The sequence below is a fragment of the Harpia harpyja genome, chromosome 9 (genome assembly GCF_026419915.1).
Source record: "Harpia harpyja isolate bHarHar1 chromosome 9, bHarHar1 primary haplotype, whole genome shotgun sequence".
NCBI lineage: Eukaryota > Metazoa > Chordata > Aves > Accipitriformes > Accipitridae > Harpia > Harpia harpyja.
Window position 1 is genome coordinate 30,390,431 of NC_068948.1, and position 24,220 is coordinate 30,414,650.

A 24,220-nucleotide genomic window follows, 5' to 3' on the forward strand; every position below is an offset into this window, starting at 1 on the left:
ATACATATGTACACACACACGCGTGCGCCCAGGTTGCTATCCACATACCTCCAAGCCCCTCTCTTTTGCTGTCTGCATAAAGATCTTTGGTCAAATTATGCCCTCTGATGACAAAAAGAGAGTAGCACAGCACTGATTTTCACTTCAGTGGGACCAGTGATTTCATGATCCAGGGTAAGGACTTGGATCTAGCGTGACTACTCAAGCTATGATTTACCCAGCTGTGTCCACCCACATCATGCTGGCTCAGGTCTTGAAACAGTTTTGTTTCAGGATAATAAATTATTTTTACCCCAAATCAAACCAGAATTAAGTTCCCCTGCTACAAGGAACAGGCAGGTTCCAAATATAAATGAGGATGCCTTCCAGCTGATGTGTCACTCCTCATGTGCCTGGAAGTTTCAGCGGCTTGTAAGACACCCCCCTACCCTGCCTCAAATAATCTGCATACTATATAAAAGCCCAAGTACTCTCCTGTTGGTTATGGACTGCCATACTGCAGCCTGAGCTTCACTACATTTCCTTCCCTGTTTCCCCTGGCAGACCTCTTCACCCCATCTCTTCCACAGCATACTCTGGAGCTCTACTTCCCTAACGCTTCGCTTTTCCTTCTTTGCCTTCCTTCCTACATAATCTTTGTTTTCCTGCAATGAATATATCTAGCTTCCCCCCTTAACAGCAACATCAGCCAGGTGTGACCAGGGACACTGAAACAACGGGCAGCCCTCACGTAACACAGACCCTGGGTGAGACCTCCTGGGAACAGTATTAGGAAGGCAGCTAAAACTGTCCAGTACTTGACTTACACCGTGCACAATACCAGGTAAAAAAAGCTAATTTCTGGTGGATATTCAACTGTGGCACTTGCTGAAAGTTGAATGGTCCTGAGACAGAACATTATGGGTTGCCTCCAGAAAAACACACTTCTGAACGTTTTATCATGATCATTTTTGTTAAGATCTGTACATGTGTGTACATATATACATATCCACCTCTCTATTATTTAAAAAAAGGAAAAAACATTGTTTATCACAGTTCATCTCAATATATCTAGGACTATACTTTGAGGAGCACAGCTATCCATGTCCTTTCCCCAAAAACAAGGACAACTTCCACATGTATGTTCAATAAAACTGTATTTTTGTGTGGTTTTGCCTTTTTTTTTAATACAGACATTTGTACACTTTCTTACAAAACTGCAGGTAACTACAACTTTTCTTAAATCATTTTTGGTCGGCAAGTATTGTAAAATCTTTGTGTGCAATTATCATGTATTTACAGGGCCTCATGTTAGTGATTTTCAATGATTATTACAATAATGTCACACACTCTCAACATAAGACATGGCTTAAGATAAATATATTAGTAAATAAATATTCTGAGAACATATTTCCATAAATGAAATGTGCTGCTATACATATACAGAATATATACAAGATGTTTTCTAGCTTTTAAAACATTTTAAAAAATGGTAATGAAGGAGAAAGAGCCCTTTGACCATATTACAAATCTTTACACCAAATTTTATACAGAACAATTTTAAGTGCTATAAGATAACTTTAATTAAAAACATTTTAAATAGTGCCTCATGAGCCAAACACAATGACAACTGTTCATGTTGAACATAGAAAGGCATTTTGTTATAAAAACTGTCTATCACAGCCAGGTAGCCTATAAGTCTGTATGGACATACAGGTAGCAGGGAATTAACTAAATGTTGAATATAAAACCAAACACAGAAACCAGGGTACCTCTGTAGTAAGGCCTGCAGAGACTGTTGTACTGGCAGAGATTTCCACAACATGTGAATGAGACCAGTACATCCAGGAACACCATGAGCCAGAATATACAAATTTTTTTTTTGTAACCACATTTTACCACAACATGCTGTGTAGTTATAGAGTACAATGCATCTTAGGTGGCCTTAGACAGTGCCTCACAAAACACCAAGCAGAATGACCAGGGTAGTATAACATAGCTTCTACAATGCATTTCTTTTGAGTGGAGGAAGGAGAAAGGTAAGACTTGAAAAACCAACCAAACAAAAAACCCAAACCTTTATTCTCCCAACACATACCACTTACTTCAGTCATTCAGAGAATGAGTAAGTTTTCAATAAGCTTTATACACAGAAAATGTGTTTATTGGAATTTTTCTTTTAATCTTATACCCAGATATTGCCTTGTATTAATTCTCTGAACAGCTGGATTTTGGTGTTTGTTCATTTAAAAAGATTTAACATGAACTCCTTCAAATAGAATTATTTTTTCCTAACTTAGTGAGTACAGAAAGTAAAAGTAAACGGATGAATGTATTTGTTATTTCTTAGATGTTTGCTTCTTTTAAAATATTTCATTTGGGACTATAAAGCAAACAAGTCAACTTTGCTGCTTCTCACAATTAGCCCAGTGCTGTCAAGGACATTACTTTGGCAGAAAATGTAAGACGAAGTGTACATCTCTTTTTTGTGTCTTTTAAGTATCTCCAAAGAGTACTGAACTTCAGACAAATCTTTCCAGAAGACTGGCACTGTGGGCATTAAATAATTAGTTTCCCTTTAGGAGAATTCCTGCTGTGAATACACCAGACAGGATGACACTGTGTCCTCAGGCACATGCAGCATGACAGGCAATTTAAACCATGCTATGGTAGCCTCTTACTCAGAAGCCGCTGTTTCCACAGGAAACAATTGTTATCAGAAGTGACGACATACATTATCTCATGATAACAAATATCCCCACTAGTACAAGAACAATAACAAAAGTATGTGCCCAGGCTAATGGGGTACAGAGAGCACTCTGTACACAGGACAAAAATGAAGCACAACTGGCTGGGCCCAAGAAACCTTTAAAACAGATTGATCTATGGAAGCAAAGAAGAAAATGACGACTAAACCAAGTCCCTCACGTTCCCACATGCACAAAAGGTGACAAGCACTGCTTCCCTCAGGCGTGCTTGCAGTCTATAAGGAAACAAGACACCTCCTGACCTGTTTCCAAAATGAGCCAGCCAAGCTGCAAGCACCCTGCAAGCTCTGTTTTTCTGCATATGCCAGCATTCCTCACAGCCATAACAGGGGCTACAGGTGCCTGAAAAACTTCCTATGGAAGGCAAGGTTCATTACCTACAAAGGTATTACCCTTTCTAAGCGTTTTCTTCTAGCATCTGTTTGAGGGAGGGGTCCCCAGCATTCTTCACCAGTCAGAAGATACAATGAGGTCCACAGTTTAGCAGGAAGTGAGAACAAGAACATTCTGAGCTACCAGTTTCCCTACCCCCACTCTGTTAAAACTAATCATAATGGCAGGAGACCCTTCCAGAGACCCTTCCTAGCCAAATCATCAGAGCAGCATGAAAGGGGGAGGAGGGGAGAGGAGAAAGCAGACAGCCCAATGCTTCACCTCCCTCAGAATTGCTCATACAACTTGCTGGCTACTAGGATTTGCTACAAGGAATAGTCGTTATCTGAGCATCCACTCAGCAGCTGTATCCCTCTGGACTACTATATTTCAAGGTGCTATCTGGTTTCTAAGGCAGGTGTAGCCCTGAGCTTATTGAAGGCTGGACTCCTTGAAGTAGGAGATAACAGCATCTACACATAGCCTGGCTTATTTAACACACCGTGTTACCTCTCAGCAAGAGCTGACACGGTCACTTCTAAAAAGAAAATATAAATAACACTTTGTCATTAATATAGAAATGGCACTAGAGCTCAGAAATGCTCCACACCATGTCCCACATGGGCTTTGCACACAAATGGAGGCCTGAAGGCTTCAGGCAAGAGGGACAAAAGAGACAATCAAGCTGATGTGGACACAGAGGAAGAGGAAGTGGGGGAGGGAATTCTCCACATTACCACTTTTGTGTGTTTGTCAAAGCTTAAAAAAAATTAAGTCCATGAGAATTTGGAGTCTCTGATAAGCTCCACTTCTCCATCCGGGATCATCTGGACAGGTCTAGTCACCGATTTGGCTTCTCTCCAAGGGATGAGATCCAGCACCTGAAGGATAAAGAAAACTAAGGAACATTGCATCTAGAATATTGCATCCAGTTTTGGGGCTGCCAGAACAAGACATTGACTGACTGGAGCGAGTTTGGCAGAGAGCCAAGATGCTCAGAGGAGATGCAGCCTCTGAGAAGAGGGTGAGGGATTTGGGCTTGTTCAGCCTGCAGAAGAGAAAGCCTCAGGGGTACTCCCTAGCAGCTTTGCAACACTGACATGGAGGCTGTCACAACGATGGAGCCAGGGTCTTCACAGTGATGCATTTTGGACAAGAGGTAAGGAGCTTAAGTTGAAACATGAGATGTTCAGACTGGATGTAAGGAAAATCTTTTCACCATGCTGGCAGTCAAGCACGGGAACAAGGGCCCAGAGAGGGAGCGCACGCTGCGTCCCTGGAGGCTGTCATGGCCTGACTGGATAAACTTGGTCTAATCTGACAAACTGAGTAACTTGGTCTGACCTCAGAGCTGGCCCTGCTTTGAGCAGGAGGCTGGACTAGATGACAGCCTGAGGTCCCTTCCAATCTAGGGTACCCTACAATGCTATGAACACCCTTAAAAACAGCCCTGGCAAGGCAGGTAAGGAATACCCCCCTTCATTCTGCGAGGGGTTCTTTTTTTCCCTTGTGTATGTCCACAGCAGAGACTTTCCCACATATTCTTCTACAGCAATTCCAAGTTTTTCACTCATTTTTTTTATCCTTCAGCTTGTCTGTCCCCTCCCAGCACTGTGGTCTTGCCTGCTTAGGCAGCTTGCCACTGCTGTCATGACTGGCCCAGCATCCCTGGCTGTGGGAGCTCTAATGGGGGCCTTGTACTAGCAGTCATTTTCTCCCCTCCCCACAAAGGATGAGTATGAAAGCTCTTACAGCTCTTACTGTCTTTAGGCAGTAAACTGTCACCTTCTACTCCTCTAGCTATGACCAAATGAGCACAGGTAACAAGAGAGTAACACTTTTGGTTGAAGGTTTGGTCAATAACCTGCTCTTATGCAAAGGACAGCAGTAACCTTTGTGGCTGCAGGTACCTAGGAAGCTGGCAGCATTTTATACGCTGGGACAGAAAGGTAGCGAGTAATCAAAAAAAGCACACATATTACCTGTGGCCTTTGTGGTTGTCATCAGCTTCTGGGAGTTCAGAGTGGGACTGGGAAAGAGCATTCCGGCTTCCTCCTCCTGAGAGCAGTTCTGCCGCAGGAATGATGTTGCCTCGTAGCACACCTCCCTCTCGTCCTGTACCTCTCCTATACCTTGGCAGTGCAGATAAGTATCTAGCTCAGGTGTTCCATCCCAGGAACTACAGCCTCCTGTGTGGGTCCCTTGGCACTCTGTAGGTAGGATCAGCTCACAGTCTCTGTCTTCAGGAATTATGGGAATGCGTTGACCCAGATCACATACACCCTTACAGCAGCTTGGCAAGGTGTCATCAGGAAGCGTGTACTGCACATTCACTGCATAGTCTTCTGTATAGCAGCCACCACCTCCACTGCCACTGTTGCTACTACAGGCCACCTGCTTCTCTTCATAGAAGCAGCAGGGCAACCCCTCATATTTTACCCCATCTGTCCTATGCAAGTGGTCTGAGTTAATACTGTACAAGCCCGGGGTGTTCCCTGACTGTGGTTCTATTCCTGGGCCACACGTCCCCCACAGCGGAGAGCTAAGGAAGAGTGCACTACAGTCAGCTGTCCCATTGCTAGGTTCCAGGGCAGAGTGCTGGAGTTCAAAGCAGCATGCGCATGCTTGCTCCATAAGTGGCCCTGCTACCTCTGGATTCTTCCAGTTCCTTTTAACACCCAAGGCAGCACCAGGAGCGGCCTCATGTCCTCCCTCTGAGGTAGTGCCATTTGGATCCCTGTGCTCTAGTGAGGAATTACTGCTATAGTTCATATCCATGCTGCAATTAGACAGTTGGTCCCCTGAGGAAGAAGCTGGCTCAGGTCGGCAGTCAGCACCCACCAGACTGAGACCATGAGCTGGAAGCTCGTCCTCGTGGGGGCCCTCCAAGAGAACAATTGTACCCCTGTTTGCACCACCAACCTCACCCACTCGGCAAGGGCTCTTACTGCGGTAAACGTATGGGTCATAGTCACTGCTCAAAGAGCTGCGAAAGGTGGAGCAGCTCCCATAAACCCCTTGGTTGCTGACCTCAGTGCAGTCAACCATGGAATCACTAGAGGAGCAGTGGCACTGACCAGAACTGCTGCTGCTGCTGTCACTGCCAGGGCAGTCAGCCAAATATCCACTGCACACTGAACGATGACCATGATAGCAGCTAAAGCTGGAGGTACTGCCACTCTCCAAACGAGATGAGGGCACTACATGTACCACAGAAGGGAAAAGCATACTGCTACCAGGCTGAAAGGCACGGGAAGGACCCTTTGAGGAAATGCCAGCTGGAAGCTGTCCATCTTGCTCAGGGTAACTAAGGCCTTGGAAGTAGTAGTGCTGATACATAGTCTCATATTGGGAAAAACATGCTGCTTTGGAAAAGTTGCGTCCACCAAACTTGGGTCTTCGGAAGTTGTGAGCTGGAGAGTAAGCCCTATGTTCCAGGCTACAGTGATGCGTGTTTAAAGCATGGTCCAAATGAATAGGCTGGTAACTTCGGATATAGGCTGGGGATGGGGCTTGGTAGAGGCTCTGTTCACCATGTCGCTCAACTGTAAGTACTGTGATAGGGTTTCCGTGAGGGTCCATGCTTGTCCGAGTGGGATATGCTGTTATCTGGTTTGCTCTGTGCACTCGGCCTGGGTAATGGACAGGCAGAATCACCCTCTGCTGCCGGCTGCGTGCTGGGTTGACAGATTCCAGACAGACTGCACCTGCATTTCCCTTCTTCTGTTCTGAATGAGAGAAGAGTGGACAAGTAGAAGTAGGAGGGAATAAAAAGGAATATACTTTATGCAAGAAAGAAGGATGTTTTGTTCTGAATTCTGTTACATTATGCACACAACAGAGTTCTAAAAAAAAAGCACCAACTTTTTACACAGAAGGAAAAACAAAGGAACAATCAAAATAAGTCAAAAGCATCTGCCTGGAAGCCTTTGAAACACTCAGTTGTATTTGCTTAAAAAGGGAAAAAAGTGAAGTGATTTCAGATACTGTTCTCTTATATGCCAAACCTTATGCTTACACAGTATTCCTGATCTTGCAGGTTAAGAGCAAGGCTAGCAGTCATTGTTCGAGTTTTCACTTTACACATTATTTTACATAAATCTGTATTAATAGAAAACTTTTTCAAGACAGAGAAAATGGAAGGGGGAGAGGGCAAGTAAGGGAAACCACATTCCAAGTTACAACACCATGGAAAAATAAAAAACAATACATTGTCTTTTCTTTGTAATTACCAAGAGAAACCATACCCATCTATTTTACCTATTTGCCCTCTTTGCACTCAGAGGCTGACCAGCAGTGCCCTCTGCTGGGAACCGCACCCAGAACGAGGGAAAACCAGAAATGTGACCTGTTATTCCAGGGCGCACAGTCATTTTCAAAGAATTTAGTCCTAACTATTTCTAGGGTTGCGTTACAATAAAGACTATGAACTGTGTGGAGATTTACAAACAGGCACAATTTCTCTTTCATGTTGTAAGCTGTTAAGGCCAAAATGGACGACACAACAGAGCGTCCATACTGCAGCACTTACCTATGATGTTATGGCGGCAGTGAGGGCAGGTATGATGCTGCAGTAGCCAAGGATCCACACATTTCCTGTGAAATCGGTGAGTGCAGGGAATGACACGCAGTTCCTACAGGAACAGATAAAGGAACATGAAAAAGTACTCCTTCCTAATGAGTGAATTTTTCACAGCTTATTCCTAGTTTTTTTCAACCTAGCTACTAAACGGTTCAATTCCTAGTCTCAAAGTGATACGAAGGAAAAAAGATGCCATCTGTTCCAACACAGCCAAAAGCACAACAGCTAGTGATCAGCCGTCACTAAAAGAATAGTCTGCAGGCACATTAGAACTCCATGCAGATACACTACATTTCTTTAGGACACTTTTTGCTCTGTGTCCCTATGACCTAACATCTTGAAGGAGCTCATCATTAAAGTTTTCCTTAATATATTAAATAAACTTAAAAAAAAAATCAATAGAGTCCATTTAATGATGCATCTTGCCTACAACTATTAGCAATGGAAAACACTGAGGGAAAAGCAAAAACAATATAACGTGTATGATATTTTTCCCTTGCCCAGCACTCTCATCCTTCAGCTATTATCTGTTCATGGTACTTCCTGAGCCTGCTGGATATCTACCAGTTCAGAAACGCCCAACAGATCTTTCTTCCAAGCACTGCTCAAGTCTCCTCATAAGCTCAGGTTTTGAATTTGTAACATGCTTTGGCAAGAAGTTCCACAGGGCTACTACCTGCTGGTGGAGAAACACCATATGTAGATTCAGATTGGGTCCTAGCAGTTTCATTTAATTGCACCCAATCTTGTACTGGAAAAAAATTAACTTCCGATTCCTGTTCACGCTCTCCATTCGCTATTTTGTACTCCCTCCATCCCCAAGTAATCTAGGACTAAACAGTCCTAGCCCTCTCAGTCATTTTTTTTTTTGTACGGAAACCATTCCAAATCTTTTATCACTTTGTGTCTGCTCTTTTCTGAAGCACCTTCATTTCCAACATATCTTTTGTGAAATGAGATAAAAAATGCACACAGTACTCAATGTGAGAGCATGACTGAACTTACACAGTGGTGCAATTATGTTTTCTGTTCAGTTCTTTAGACTTCCCCATCTCATTTCTTATATCTGATTTGCCTTTTTGACTGCCACAAAGCACTAATCTAATCTGCTTTCACAAAGCTATCTAAAACAGCTTCGAGATTTTGCTCCTGAACAGTAATGCTCGCCTCACAACCCATCACTAATACATGTGAAGCTCTTCCCTATGTATATCACTTCATGCTGAGGTTCATGCATGAATTTCCTGTCCAGTCAGTTTTGTACCGCCCTTCTGAAGTTCTTGTCTGCCTTCATCCCTTGCTACTCTGAATAATTTCCCATGAGCTAACTTCATTAACTTTCTGTTTGTAGCTTGTAGCACTCAAATACTGCAGCTGGTATTTTCTATTCCCCTAAAAATAATGAATCTTTTATGAATCATTTCAAAACAAAATGTCCTCAAATAATTTCTAATATGGAAGTTTAAAGCTGTGATTATTGACTGCCTCTATTTATTATTTCATCCTTTCATTGCTTCCTCTGGGTAGAACTGTGTCATAGAAGGCAAGCACTGCCATCAATGCAGAAATGGTAACTGAGGAGTCAGAAAACATTTCCTGAACCTTTTGGCATCTCTTCCTTCTCCTCCTGTGGTTTCCCAGCAGTGCTGTGTACCTGACATTTTGAAAACAAGGTGCCATCAAAGCTTGAGAAGCAAAACAGGAAATGTATCCCTTATGTCCAACAGAGCTTGCATGCACAATCACCTTAGCACAAAATTTGTTAGAAGTACCCAGAGAACTAAATGCTGAAGTAACCCTGACTTCTTTACAAAGTTCTTCCTCAGAAAAGCAACTTGATGGAGGTGGCAACTTGCAGAATGAGATCCCTCACCTCTCACTATGTAGTATGGGGAAGAGACCTTGAGATTTCTTTGGGAGCTGCAGAATGCTGTTGAGGCCAAGTTGGCTACTCAATGCAATCAGTCTGGCAAGCAGCACAACCTCAGTACACAATGTACCCAACAGCCAGCCATGTACCACAGTGCTACAGTAAACCTGCTACAATCTCAGCCCATGTTGAAGAAATCATTTATGCTGTACCTCCCCATCAATGTACTTCTCCAAGCAGATGGCACAGTCCGAAGTGGAGCTGCTACTGAGTGTGTCCAGTGCTCCACAGCTACCTTCCCGGTGTCCCTTACTTTTGGACTTAAATTTCCTGGTCTCCATTTTTTCCAGTGCTTGCACTGCAAGCCTGTTCATGGAATTCTACAACAGAAGAAAGAAAAAAAAAAAAAAAAAAAAAAGAAAGAAGGGGGGGGGGGAAAAGGCAATGCTTCTGCATAAGGTACTATAGTATAGTAGCAGAGAAACACCACCATATCAAATTAATGTATCTTACCAAATCATGTCAGGCCCAGACTAATGTACAATTTCATAAATAAAGCAGAAGGTGGCTAGTTAGAATTTAGATCAGAAGCCTCATGAAAAGAATGTATGCCACATGCAGTAGTGAGAATGACAAGCTACTTTGAACTGAAACAGGATGATTGGGATACACTGCAACTGCTCGATTGATAGGCAGCAACTATTCAAGGCAACATATAAGACTTGGCCGGGAACTTTTTCTGAACTGTCAATAGTGACTGTGATGACCCACTATGCTCTTACCACCACATCACCAGAAGCAATACTTGAGAGAGGGATTAAAATGAAATATTATTAAATTAGCTGTATCATTTCCCCCTTCCCCTGAATTCAATCAATTGTGGAAGTTTAGGAAGGCAGTGGGTTGTTTTCATTTTACTGTAGAATTTGTCATCCCCCTTTTTAACACTCTTTTTTAACACTGCTGGTGGCCCATAACATCTTTGGATTCCTACTCAATATGTCCAAAGCAAGAGTCCTAAGCATCTACAGTGCTCTGCATTCCTTTTATGTGTATATACTGGGCAGTTCACAACTACAGACTTCAGAGTCCATTAGCTTCCATTCTCACATTTGACAGGACAAACTCAAAATATCTCACCTCGAATCTTTCCTAACCAAACGTTTTACCTTGCAAATCTCTCCCATTAACAATTAATAGATGTTATTCTATCGAAAAGAGTTGCATTTATTTTTAATCTTGATATTCTCTCCACAATACAGCAACAAGAGCTTGGACTTCTTTAGAAGTACTCCAGTGCTACTGATAATCAACCTCTGAACAACCAGAAATGTTATTCCTTCCCAATGGCTAAATGGACTGCTTCTGAACTCTTTTCATTTCAGGATTTAACTGAATGAACATCACAGGCCAATGCAGATCTTCTTTAAAGACAATTCCAATTTTTTCCAAAGGCCAACATCCATGGATAAAACCCTTTCCACAAAGATGGCTATTGTAAGTCAGTGTCCAGCATTTCCAAAAGTAGCAAGCAAGTTCTAGGACAGAGAGAACTAACTTTCAGCATTCAGTGACTATCCCATTACTGTTCTTACCTGACTACGTCGCTGTTTCAGTTTGATCTTGACAAGAAGAATGAGGCAAACAAGAGACACAACCACAAAGAAGGCCAGGAAAATTCCCATATCAAAGTACTCGGTGGGTTGCTTAAAAATTAAAACAAAAATATTATTTTTCCTTTCTTTAGATCATACTCAAATCTATTGTTCCTTTCTCTTCTCTAGTTTCTCAGTGGTCACTGTCAAATGTACACAGTCACAATGGCAAAAGTCAAAGTACACACTGTTCTGTTCATTAACTAGGATTCTGTAAGACAAAACCTGGGTTTTGTATGTCACTGCAAGTGAACGAAATACATAGAATGCCAGTCACAAGATGTCAGATTTACTGTGTCTCTGAACCAATCCCACAAAACCCAGGTTTTTTAACTGAGTGAATCACACTAACACAATTTTTCATGATTTATTGGTTTGCTTGTATACTTAAGTGAGTGAAAATCAACATTTGACTTTTCAGCGAATTGCCCATTTCTCAAATACATTTCTGTATGAAAGATGAATTCCATAAAAACACAACAAAACAAAAATGGTAACTCAGACATGGATGACCTCTAGCTTTGCTCTTCTGTAAACTGCATGTAAGGAGTGTTAAAAAAAAAAACCTAGAAAAACTATTTTATATTACAATTACAAATATCAGATTCCAAATAATTAACCCATGTTTAAAATACCACACAGAATTATTAGTTAACACAGGGCAGACTAACTTACAAACCTGAATTACCACAAGTGTGCAATAATTAAGTTATTTAATTAAGAAAAAGGAAAACTTCTAGTATATAAAATTTTTATCCATTTATATATTCAAAAGAATCCTTATGAAAGACAGCGGATGTCACATTGTGTATTCTACACTTCTATCAAGCGTAGCTGCTTGTCCACAGTGCAGTTGCTCAATTTATTTAGGTCAACAGAATTTCACATGTATTAATGCTCATGGGGAGCATCAGAACATCTTCACATGCAGTGCAGTTAGCAAGCACTGCATGAAGTAACAGCAGTGTAATACCTAGATAAAGTTTCTTAAAGTCTCACCCGTGGGGGGCGATGCTGAATCCTTGCTCGTGCCACTTTCTGCTTGTTAACTATGTTCATTAGCTTGACAGCATCAGCACCCTTCACATACACCACTGGTCTCTTCAGAGGGTCCTCTGAGCCCTGGTTCAGCTAGAACAAAAAAATAATCTACTTAAAAGGCATGTTGCAGGAAAACTACCTCTCTTTTGGACAATGGAGAGAAGAGGAAAGGAATATGAATGTGGAATTGATTGAAGCACCAATGGTTCTCTTCTAGCACAGACCTTCACTTAAGTATTCCACAGAGTTAAACCTGAATTAAACTTTTGACTTAAGCTGCTTTTTTTTACTGACCAAAACTAAGATTAAGGATAAGAAATGTTATTTCCGAACAGCAGCTTTAACTTAACCGTATTATGTGCTGGTGCATATATTATACTGTAATAAATTAAACCTCATAATGAAGAAGGATAAAAATCTGCACATTCAAAAAAAAATGACCTTGCTACATTTTCTGAACCTTGTGTTATTTCAACTTTGTAGTTATATTATTCACATACAAATTTTTTTCGGCTTTCTGAACAATCTCATGTCAGAGTCCTGTCTTCCAGGCTCTTTGTACCTAACCAATTTACTGAAGACTGTAATTTCTGCTGTTTAACTCAGCAAACTCATTCAAAGAGTTATTTGGGTTCTAGCAACCACTAGAGCTATTGATTGCAGGATAGGGGCCTCAAAGACTAAAGCATATGAGTAGATAGCTTAATTTACCCTGAAACTTCCAGGTGCAGCTAAGTTTTTTTGAAAGGCCAAATCATAGCATCAGAAAATAATGTGGGTGGGAAGGCACCCCATGAGTCCAATCTCCTGGTCAAGGCAGGGTCAACTGTGACATCAGACCACGCTGCTCAGGGCTTTATCCAGTCAGATGCTGAAAACCTTCAAGTGTGGAGACTGCCTAACTTCTCTGGCCAACAAATCCAGAAAAACAGTGTACTAAATTACATACCAGAGAGGGGAATAACAAGACAAGAGAATTGTTCTGTTACAAAATGGCACCAACATGATAAACTCAAATAGCTTATTCTGACCCACAAGAAAAATCCTAGTATAGAGGCTGGTTGATACAAAACAAGCAAGGCACTGACAAGCAGATGGAAATGGTACAGGGGAAAGGAGTGAGATGACAGGAGTGTGAGCAAATTAACAAGAGTAGCGTATGGTAGAGATACCATATCTACATTGTTGATATCTACCTGTTATTTCTGGCTAAAACATGTAGAAATTACCAAATGACTGGTCTATCATCCTGCTTACAAAGTACTCTACTTAATCTGTCCAGATGATGGTGACAGATTTCATCGAGACTTTAAAACAGATTCTGTCTAATATTTGACTGGGCTTCTGAGAACTCTGATCAAACTATTTTTAAGACAGATGTTTTCTGAAGAGCTAAAAACTAGCTGAAGTACTTGAATCCAACCCAGGGATCCTATGTGTCTAGAAGGCTTGCTAGCCTAAGGCCAAATCCAATCACTGTCCATACGTTCCCAGACATATATTCTCCCTCAAGCTTTCTTGTCTAAAAAAGAATTCACCTGATTCCTCAGTAGCTTTTGCACACTGCCAGACTCTTGCTAAATATGATGCTCTGGGTGCTTTTACTCCTCTTCAAACTATGCAAAAGTAAAACTAAGAAACAAATCAGACTTCACAAAGCATTTCTAAAAATAAAAGTTTCATTCTTAGTCTACAGCAGAAGACACTCATATCAATGGGAATAAAACCCACAAAATCTGTACGTAAAGCCCTCTCACTTGGTAGCTAATTCTGCTACCAAATTGTCCGAGGACAATTCTTCTCCTGCTCAGGCCTGCTTCTTAGTCCACTGACTGGCAGGAAGGATTGCCTTTCATAATACTCCACTCCTCCCTTTCAAAGCACTCTCCCTTAGTTGTTCTATTGCTTGGTAACAAGCATACCTGGGAAATCTTCCTAAACAGCTCCCCTCAGTGTCTTAGGATACTTCCATTTGAATCAAAGATACTCCAGATTAACTCATGCCAGTTTTTCCTCCACTGTTATCTGTCTGTCATTGTTTTCCACAATTCCATTGCGAGTGCCAAAATGGTGTTTGTTTTAAAGACAAATTAATTAGTATTGCCTGATGCCAAGGGTTCTGAAGACTTTGGCTGAGAATCAAAATGCATGAAACACAAGTGTCCAGAGCAGCATGAGAAGGGAGCCAATCAAGTAACTTACATCTAGAGTATGAAAGCTAGGTCTAGTCTTTCCTTCCCTGTTGGTGAGTGTTTGCATAGGCTGCTGCTATGTCCTCTAATAGAGCCTACTTTGTCAGCTACTGCACTAAGCCACTAACCTCCTTCCATTTTATTGGTATACCCAAAATATTCAATTCCACTGGACTAGTTTCCCAGCTATTGGAGACAGTTGCACCCAGTTTATTATCAAGAATCAAGGAAGGACAGCTGTTGCTGGTAGAAGGAAGAGAGCAAGAGGCAGTAACTCAGCTTCTCAAGTTCAGAGCAGGGTGGCTGAAAGTTAACTGGAAGCTGTAATACACAGAAAAAATTGGAAAAAGACAGATTACATCTTTGTGCAGATAATTTTTCTGTGTATAAAAGGGGAAAAAACATCCCTGAGAATGTTTGCGAGATCAAGGCTGTAGCCTTGATGCACATGCAGAGCACAGTTCTCAAAGCATCCATTGCACAGGGTCTGCATTCCTTTCTCCAACAGATGCTCATTTCAGAATTAAAGGCAGCTTTTTTAATGTAAACACTGAAGGTCTCTCTTTCCCCCAAGAAATTCAGGCTGCACTTAAAAACATTCAGCTTCACTTGTTCCTGCTGTAGCAGAAACAGCAGTTTTGTTTCAAGACAAAACAAAACCAAATGCAGACTATTTTTGTGCTTGTTAGTTTCTTCTCTCCACTCGGATAACTCAGAATTGGCTGGAAGGATCTTGTCAAAGCATTTCACAGAACTATTACCTCACCCACTTCAAATGAAAAGATGGAAGTTGTACCAAGATCCCAAAAAAAGAAAAGCCTTGCTCGCCCACGAAATATGTAGGCCAGAAATCATCAGCTGTAAACAAGAAAATGTTTGTAAGTTTTGTAAGAATCTTGTTTAGAACCAGGTTTGAAAGCCATTTTCCAACCTCAAAAATATTAGCTGCTCAAAAAAACTATCAATCACAAGCTGAGTAGGGCCAAACACCCTGTGTTTTGTACACAGAGCTGGGCAAAGAAAACCTCCTTGACTAGATAATGGGCCACAAAAAATTTGCCTCCATCCTTTCTCAAAACCTCAATCCCAGACCTGGATTCTAGTAAAGGCTAGAAGGAAAATATAACTCCCCAAACTTTTCTCTTTCTACCACATTCTCAACACCTCCATTGCTTCTTGCCTGCCAGGAGATGAGCAGGAAAACCACAGCACCATGTTACCCAGGGTCAGTAGCTGCATGTCTTGAAGCAGGTGTGCTCTGAGACCTGTATGCTCTCAAGTCTTGACTCAGCAACACTAAAAGAACACAACAGAGGCCGTAATAAAACTAGGCTCCCTTCTTCATACCTGATCAATGGCATCTGGGTTTTCAGAAACATCAAAGATGACCGCTGTGGCTCCTCGCTGTACTGCTCGTTTTGCCTGCAATAAGAAAGACAGCATCCTCAGTCCCACCCCAAAAGATGACTTTTTACCTCAAAAATGACTCCCTCTCCTCATCTCCAGATAGCAAATTTAACATTTTGTGTTTCTGTGTAGTTAAAACAAATGACAGAGTAATTACAAACAGAGGAGCTCCTGAACCAGCATGGAATGTAGTTAAACTTCACTATAGCTTCTACAATCTCCCTGCCCCTTCCTTCTCAAACTCCTCCTTCAACAAGCTTTTAAAGGAATTCAAATGTGATGTAGATCCTCTAAAGGCTTTAAATATAAGAATTTTTAAAAATTAAATTATGTTCTTTTTCTCCACATCACTTGGAAGCACCATTAAAAACAATCTTCCCTGTGATTTGAGGTAGAGAGACAAGCTCACTAGCGTAGAAAATAAATGTGGACCAGGTTCTTTAGACCTGTTCAGTGTCATTCTCACAGTCATGACAAACTCTAGCATATCACAATCCTTGCAAAAAGTGCCTCAGAAAATACTGCTGTTTCTGACCATTAGAGGTCAGAACTGTTGCATACAACACTTCTTATGCAGGTAAGATCAGACCTATTTAAGTGCATGGCTTTTCATCAAATATGCAGTCCAAACCTGGAATTACCAACAGCACAGAGGAGATATTAGAACATATTAAAATCCTCTGGGATAGAGGAAACAGTATTTTAACCACCGAGGCTAAGACAGGGTATTTTTACCAGTTTCTGCCACTGTACCACTGTACGTTCTGTTCAAATGTTGCTCAATGGCTCCACAGAGCAAGCGTTCCCAGTAACTTTTCAAAGCTGTTACTGCCTTTGTTGGATGCAGAATGCAAGTAACTATTTCTCCAAGCTATGACAGCTATCACCATCACAGTACTAAACAGGACGACACTGGCTCTTCATAGAGCAGAACCTGAACTTAAATTGAGATATAGAAGAAACACATGATAGAAGTGATAAATTATGAAATATTACTCAGTGTTTTCCAAGAAGAATGTTAGCCAGTACAGAGATGTTAGTTTGAACACCTACAGGTCACTTTCTTTGCTCTAGTTTTGTATTTTGTTTTTATTTGAAACCAACCGACCCCATCAGACAGTGCATGAGGGAAACCAACTCCCAAATGGGGTCTCTTTCTCAGCCCACCAGGTATTTGTCCCCTTTGAAGTAAGTCAGCACACCTGGCTAATCACTAATAGCTGTTGGGGAGGAAAAGTTAAAAGGAATCTACTACACATTCTCTGAGGCAGTGGCCCTGAGGTGAAAGCTCATCCAGGTTTCTGTAGAAGGCACCCTTTACAGACATGCAGCGCTTGTAGAACTGTTCAGGCCATTTAGATTGTTCTTTCAGGATGGTCAGTCAACAAGCAAGGCACTTTGATCTCTAAAGATATTTTTAAAGAGACTTTGCAGGCTGGTTCAGAAAAAAACCCTTAAGTTTCTGAATGCACTGAATGTGCAGTATACAGCGCAGCAATTCATTAAGTTTCCACCACCAAGATGTAATCTGTATTCCTTACTCTGTATTGCAAAATGAGATGTTAAGAGATTAAAAGTACCAACTGAGTTAAAAAAACGTGCTGCAGAAGATAATAGCAAGCGGGGTGAACCATCTGCCACCTCCCCCCTTCTGCAAACTTGCTGCGCTAGTTTAGCTCCGGCCAACTGCAACCAGCAGTTTGTGCCAGGCCCCAAGCAAAGGAAGGCTCCAGCCATCTTTCACCAGTAGTTCTCACTTGTCACTCGTGGCCGTTCTGCACCCTCACCATTCCCCTTCCCATGCTACTGGCCACCCCAGCACAAGGCTCTCCAGCCTCATACCAGCTCAACTCAGCTCAGCCTCGAGGCAGGAGCCGAAGCTTGGCCAAGCGCAAAGCGCCCCAGTGGAGCGCGTGGGTCCTGCCCGCCCCATCCCCGAAGTGACATCCTGCCCAGGGGCACGAGGGGTGCTCAGCAGCCATTGGGAGAACTGGGAAACAGGCATTTTTTTGTCCTTGCTAGGGTTTAAATCCTGATCCCAAAGAGAGAGATGATGTGCTCGCTCTTGGAAAGCATACGTCAGTCTCTCACTTGCGTCGCTAGGGAGCCTGACACTGTGCTAAAGAGACTTGTTCGCACAACAGGACCTCAGCAGCACAGGCCAATCATGAGGCGACCCTCCAGCTCCCGAGCACCCTGGGCAGGAATGACCAGGCTGCCCACGGCGGCACGGTGGGGAAGGTGGGTGGGGAAGGTGGGTGCCACAGCAGCACGCTCCACAGCGCCTGCTCCAGCAGAGCGCTCCACGGCGCCTGCTCCAGCACTCCCGGGCCTCTGGCTCCGCGGCTTGGCAGCAGCCTGCCTGACCTTCCAGGTTTCGCTGGCGAGAGATCAGAGAGCAGCCACAAACACACCACAGCCTGCCACTCCTCCTCGCCGCTCCCCCCTTCCTCCTCCTCCCCTCCTCAAGCTCGTTTTTAAAACCACTGCGCTTTGTTGAGGAGCAAACGAGCGTGAGCAAGCTGGGGCCTGAGTGCAGACACTTCTTTTTCGTCTGGTATTCACCTCCTTCCCTTCAGTTCAAGATGGCAGCCCGCGGGGGCCGGAGCGCACCTGGGGCTGGCAGCCCAGCTGCCTGCCTCAGAAAGCCGGTCAACTCTGGGGAGGCACCCTGGAAAGCCTGGCTGCCACTACACCCCTTCTTCCTCACCCCCCAAAAAACAGTAGGATAATTAAAGCCAAAACGTCTTTGAGAATACCCTGTCCACTACTCAGTAATCAGGACAGCTCAAAATAACACAGCAATGTAAGTCCCACTTAAAATAACGCCGGTCTATAATAGGCATGTGACTTTTTCATTTTGGCCTATTCAGCATGCCCCTAAATAATTTTTCTAAGTAAAGTGGCCAAAACCTAGATCAAAAATAAAGACACATGTGGGATGAGGGGGAAGAAAAAAAATTGTACTGGTACACGCTTTACCTTCACAATACCCGTGGCAAACAAAACAGGCATTTCCTCAATTCAATTCCCATGCAACTGACAGAAGGCAGTAAAGGTGCCAGGCATATCCCTTTCAGAGATTATTTGTCTTCTGTGGTTTAAAACAAAATTACTATCACTACATAGCAGTATTCTCCCTTTTTTGTAAAGAGTAATAAAAAACAAACAAAAAAAATCGGTAACTGCACTTCTAGTAATTCAAATGATTGCTCTCTGTTCATAGTGACAACAACCTCCCAGGCTTTCTTTGCATTCAGAGTCGGAAAGCCTACAGTACTACAGAGCAATGGACTCTGACCTGTTCCTTCTACATGGCCACTATATGCAAGCACCACCATCATAACTTTTACTTTTTCTGTAAAGTGCTCCCACATCCCGACTGCAGCTCCAGGAAGTTACAGATGTTGTGTGTAGATCAGCAGCTAACTAACCGCCTGACATATAGAAACATAGGGCTCAATTGTGCAAACACACTGATGTAAAGAGTACTAAGCATGTCTTGGTCCTAGAAGCAGGACTGGAAATGACGACAATCTTCAGCAAGCCCTGTATTGGCAATTCAAAAATTCTTTTGTCCTTAAGTACAAACATAATAAAACACAAAATATAGGTTAGATGTAAGTAGGTCTTCATAGGATACAGACAAGTTACCTGGCATCTTATTTGGTAAGCACAACTTTAACTCACTGTCTGAAATTATTGCAGTTTTTGTGGAAGGGAGATTTTTTTACATTATTTTACAGGGGGCAACTGACTGTTATTGGCATTTCCCCCTTGTGTTATATGTAATGGTGGTGTAAAAATAACGATGGTTTGCACTTGCAACCTATGCTACTATGTCTAAGTGCAGTGGTTAGAAACTGCCTTACTTTAAAAAAAACCCCCTCTCGAACTATTTCTGGTAGAACACAGCTGGTCAGCAAGGGAGGCCTAACAAAAATCTGGAAGTATACAGGTGAAAAAAAGAGAAATTCCTCAGTTTATTCTTCCATTGTTAGGAATGAAGTTCCAAATGTGGCAATTTGTTACAAAACCAAGGAGTCCTCCTGTATGCATCTCTTGTCATTATCATATGCGGTAATCCCTGCAATATGAAGAAGGTTCATGCTGTTCACACAGCAGCCTTCTTTTCCTGTATGAACTCTAACCAGCTCCCTGACTGTGTGCTCCCCAGATGGGGAAACTGTAAGACAATCACAGCCTGAATCTCATATTTCTCATTGCATGAACTCAGAGATAGCTCTGATTAAGTTAAGTTTCCTTTTCCATGTATTACGCCTACCTTTAGGCCCCACCAATACCGATTACAATGCAGTGGAAGGCCCTCACAGGTCTGGACAGTTACAGAAGGAGGTAAAAAGCATCTCCAGTTCTGGTTTTCAGATCTTCTGAGCAGTGGTGACTCTTGCAAATTCCTTTCACAGACCAATTTCAGAGTGCCCCAATAAATGCAGCTACAGTACTGTCAGAAGCACAGGGGCCGAAGAGAAGACAGAGCAACAACAAGCTTTTTCAGTGGATGTAGATAACAGACTGGCCATGCAGAAGTAGCCTATACTCCACAACTGGAGGAGAATAAATCTTTAGAATTGCTGAAAGGGCAAAGAAACAGGAAGAGGTCCATTTACAGCATGACAACATCATGGAGTGGTGATACAGGCAGAGCAAACCACCTGATGAGGAATAATATTTGTATTTAAAATTTATCCTAGCAATCTGCAGTAAAAAAAGCAGTAAATGAAGTGCAGAGAATTTCAGCCCATAACTGCACTGAACATTTTGCAGCAATGTATTGCAACTATCACAGTAGCAAATGCTAGAAGCGGTATTGCAGTATCCATTCCAACCTCTTCTTGTGTACTGATTTTACTTGTATACAGATTCAGACTCCATTTGAACTAATGGGTTTTGTGTGTTTGTTTCAAGTTCTGTGATATTTTACCCCCTGAAAGTACCTTCAAAATCAGCTTAGCTCAGAACTGCATATAAATCTCTATTCTTGTTGGTAACAGAATTAAAATTAACTACCAGATTTTTTTTTTTAGTATTAGTGCCATTTAAAATTAGTATTTTCAAGTCTTCACAGTAGTTTCTATTGGATTTTTTCTTCTTTGTCTCTGACATAGTATACAACAGCTTAAAAGTTGTTCAAAGACATTTCAGTTAATCATAAGCCAGGCATAGAACAATCAAGCAAGTTAGTAGTGTTTCCCCTTAGAAAGCCAAAAAACCCCCACACTCCAAAAATCTACTCTCTTGTGCATTAATGATACTACAAAACTAAACATAATAGTGTGAATAGGCTGAAAATAAAAAGGACAAGAAAGACAGGGGTTCTATTTAAACCTATTAGACCTCATATTGCAGCATGTCCAGAAGAATAAAAATCATTGCCTTGTCAATCTCACAGTCCTTGTTCAATCTACAGATTTGATCAAAACAAGTAGACCAGAACAAAATGCAAGAAAGCAATGAGTGATTCTGCCCTAAATGCACCAAGTCCAGGGCATCTCTTAGGATGAAATAGGACCATCAAAGGATAGACAAAAGGTATCCCTGGTGCAAAGAGAAAGGAATATGTACCCTGAAACATACCCCCAACTTCCTAGGTACATGCAACTTGGGCCTGGGGGGGAGTCTAGTAGTGCTTACTGTCACCAGTCATGACTAAGGCACTGCAGAGAAAATGAAAAAAGGTCTGTTTCTCTTGGATTATTTTGCTAAACCTTCACAGTAAACTTTATTATTTAAGATTATCACTTGGATTAAGTCATCTGTTCAGTAGAGGAGAAGATGACAACAGCAGATGAAGGCAATCAAGCTCATGAAGGATGCCGTTGAAATAACCACCAAACATTTGTACTTGTCTATATCATAAAATGTAGAGAATATGCACTTTGACTGTAACTATTGTTGAGAGTTTCAGCTACTTTAGGAATCTTTTCAAATGACACCTTAAGTTTTTCTTTGTAAATGAGCATTAAAAAGAGATCTGCCATTTGCTAGACTTTATTCAAACACCTGGTAGACATTCGACTATCTCCTCTGGTTGAATGTTGGACATAGGCACCTCCAAAGTAACTAAAATGATCAAGGATACAAAACCCACCTTTGAATTTGCCCTTCCTCAATTCCTTAAACATCACCAGCCTAGGACTTTATCAGAAGCCCTCTGCTGAAGAATAAATTTGGCTACTTTATACTCAAAGAAAAACGTAAACAGAAGGATACGGTGTGTTTATTACATGTTTTAAAAGGATTTTTATTGCAAATATATAATATTGGCTTCATCTATGTTTCTGTAGTGTTTTAATTTGCACAGAGATTGTCATAGCTCATGGAGAAGGCTGATGAAAAGTTATTTTAGAGTGTATTTTAGACACCTACTTGTTATGAACTCACTGTTGATAACCATGACCAATAAGATGTGCATTAAATAATGTCTCAGATTAAAATGTGGAAGAATTTACTAGACCCTGTAATCTAGAGAGGATGAGAGGAAACACATGTGACAGAAATGTGAGGAAACTATCTTTTCACATCTCCAGGTCTGAGGAAATTTTAGTTATTACCTCAAAGAACACCAGAAAGATTTGAAGAGCTCTGCACTCCCTTCCTGTGGGCCAGACTAATACAATAAGGAAGCAACAACTTCCTTGATGAGACAAACTTTCAACCAGAGGGACTAGGTGATTATTAAACAGGTGCACTGCTTCCTCTCATTCATTCAAATCAGGTAGGACAGCAACAATCGTAACAGTAAGAAGGTCAGCCACTTGCTGACATCTAGAAGGACCTTACATGTTTGCAGATATGAACATTGCAAGCATCTCTTCTTCTGCTTTCTAGTATGGCCTCATTCCAATTAATATGTCGGTTATTATGCAACAGTGGAGAAACCAACGCGAGAAGAAAAGCTGCTTAACAAGGTCCCCGTTTAAGAGAAAAATCACCAACAATATTAGCCTTTATTCATTACATTTACTTCTTTGCTAGAGTTAGAATTCCCTCAAAATATACAGCTGTATTTACATATGAGGACATTACATTCTAATCTAATGGGTTGCAGAGAGTGAATAAATTACAGATGGGAGAAGGACTGAGGCTTGGAACCATAGGTGAGGAAATCAAAGTTCATTGATCACTTTTAGCTCTGCCATTTACATCAACATAGTAATGCATTACACATTCATTAAGATAGTAACTCAATGCCTTCTGTTAAAAATGGCTATTACTAAAGCCAGACTACTATTTATAAATACGCTTTTTTTTTTTTAAGGTAACATCCTAGATAAAACTGATGGACTAAAGGGAGAAAAAGATGCTTTAAAAGTATTGGCTGCCTGTGTAAGCCCACAGATATATCCTGCTGTTCTAACACTATATTCTCACAAATGTTCTTACATTACGAACTACAGATCTGTCTTCCTGGATTAGCCTCCTGGATTAGTTGGATCCTTCATCCAACTCTAGGAATTCTTTTCTTGGAATTTAGTGCACTGTAAACAAGAAATATTAATTATAACTATGGTGTGTGGTACATGAAGGAGTTGATTTATTCTCTGGATTAAGAAAATGATAAAGATGGGGAGGGTGAGATTGGGCAATGGTTTAGGTGGTAACCAGTACAGATGCTAGCAAACTGCTTTTAGCAAACTATCCCAACTCTATTGCATCAGGTGCCAGCATGTACTATTAGCTGGTCCTCCAAAATGAACAAGACAGGAAGCAGAAGAGTAAGGCTATAGTATGCAGAAGACAGTCCTATGGATCGCAAAAGCAAAACATTGCTTTCAGTCAGAACTGAGGGAAACAGCACAGCTCCAACAGGTATAACTGTGGCTTTTTCCTCTTCTCTTTCCTTTTCCTTTTTTCAATACATCTCATGCTTTTGGGGGCAGAAAATATGATAATTGGGTTGCTCTAACTCTGTGCAGAGGTTGTTGAACAGAGTACTCAAGAAAATTGGTTTATACATCCTTATTTAGCTGAGAACTGAGCCAGCCTGACCAAACTTGCATTCCCTCTGTCAGTTTTTGAGGTATTCCACCTCAATTTCTGTATGCACTAAAAATCATTGAACTTGAGGCATATTTTCTGTTTAACCCAGCCCATCAGATCCAATATTCCATGTCAGAACTCTCCACATTGTGGAGTTAGTGGTCATTAATCTGCCAAAAGAGTGGGATTATGCAAGCAGCATGAAGTGGAATTTTTTTATAGCTAATTCTTTCATCAGCTGTCTTTGGTCCTCTGAAATAAGTGGTCAGCCTCTCACATAGCATACTGGTAACATGTAAGCAACACTCAGTAGCAAGCAACTTGGATACTCTGTGGCTCCAAGGAACATG

At 41.6% G+C, this 24,220-nt stretch overlaps 1 protein-coding gene across 4 annotated transcripts in view; it reads right to left on the bottom strand.

The window, feature by feature from the left end:
- Positions 1 to 1,117: 1,117 nt before the first annotated feature.
- ZNRF3 (zinc and ring finger 3) overlaps positions 1,118 to 24,220 on the bottom strand; it is a 106,753-nt gene continuing 83,650 nt past the window's right edge. For 3 of the 4 annotated variants that reach the window (XM_052798170.1, XM_052798172.1, XM_052798173.1), the window contains 7 exons: positions 15,807 to 15,881; positions 12,226 to 12,357; positions 11,167 to 11,277; positions 9,784 to 9,951; positions 7,651 to 7,753; positions 5,102 to 6,847; positions 1,118 to 4,000 (listed from right to left, as the gene is read on the bottom strand). In XM_052798170.1, the coding sequence (XP_052654130.1) occupies positions 3,957 to 4,000; positions 5,102 to 6,847; positions 7,651 to 7,753; positions 9,784 to 9,951; positions 11,167 to 11,277; positions 12,226 to 12,357; positions 15,807 to 15,881 (2,379 nt within the window). In that variant the 3' untranslated portion in view covers positions 1,118 to 3,956. The remainder of the gene's footprint in view (positions 4,001 to 5,101; positions 6,848 to 7,650; positions 7,754 to 9,783; positions 9,952 to 11,166; positions 11,278 to 12,225; positions 12,358 to 15,806; positions 15,882 to 24,220) is intronic. The other variant, XM_052798171.1, reaches the window with a different exon arrangement.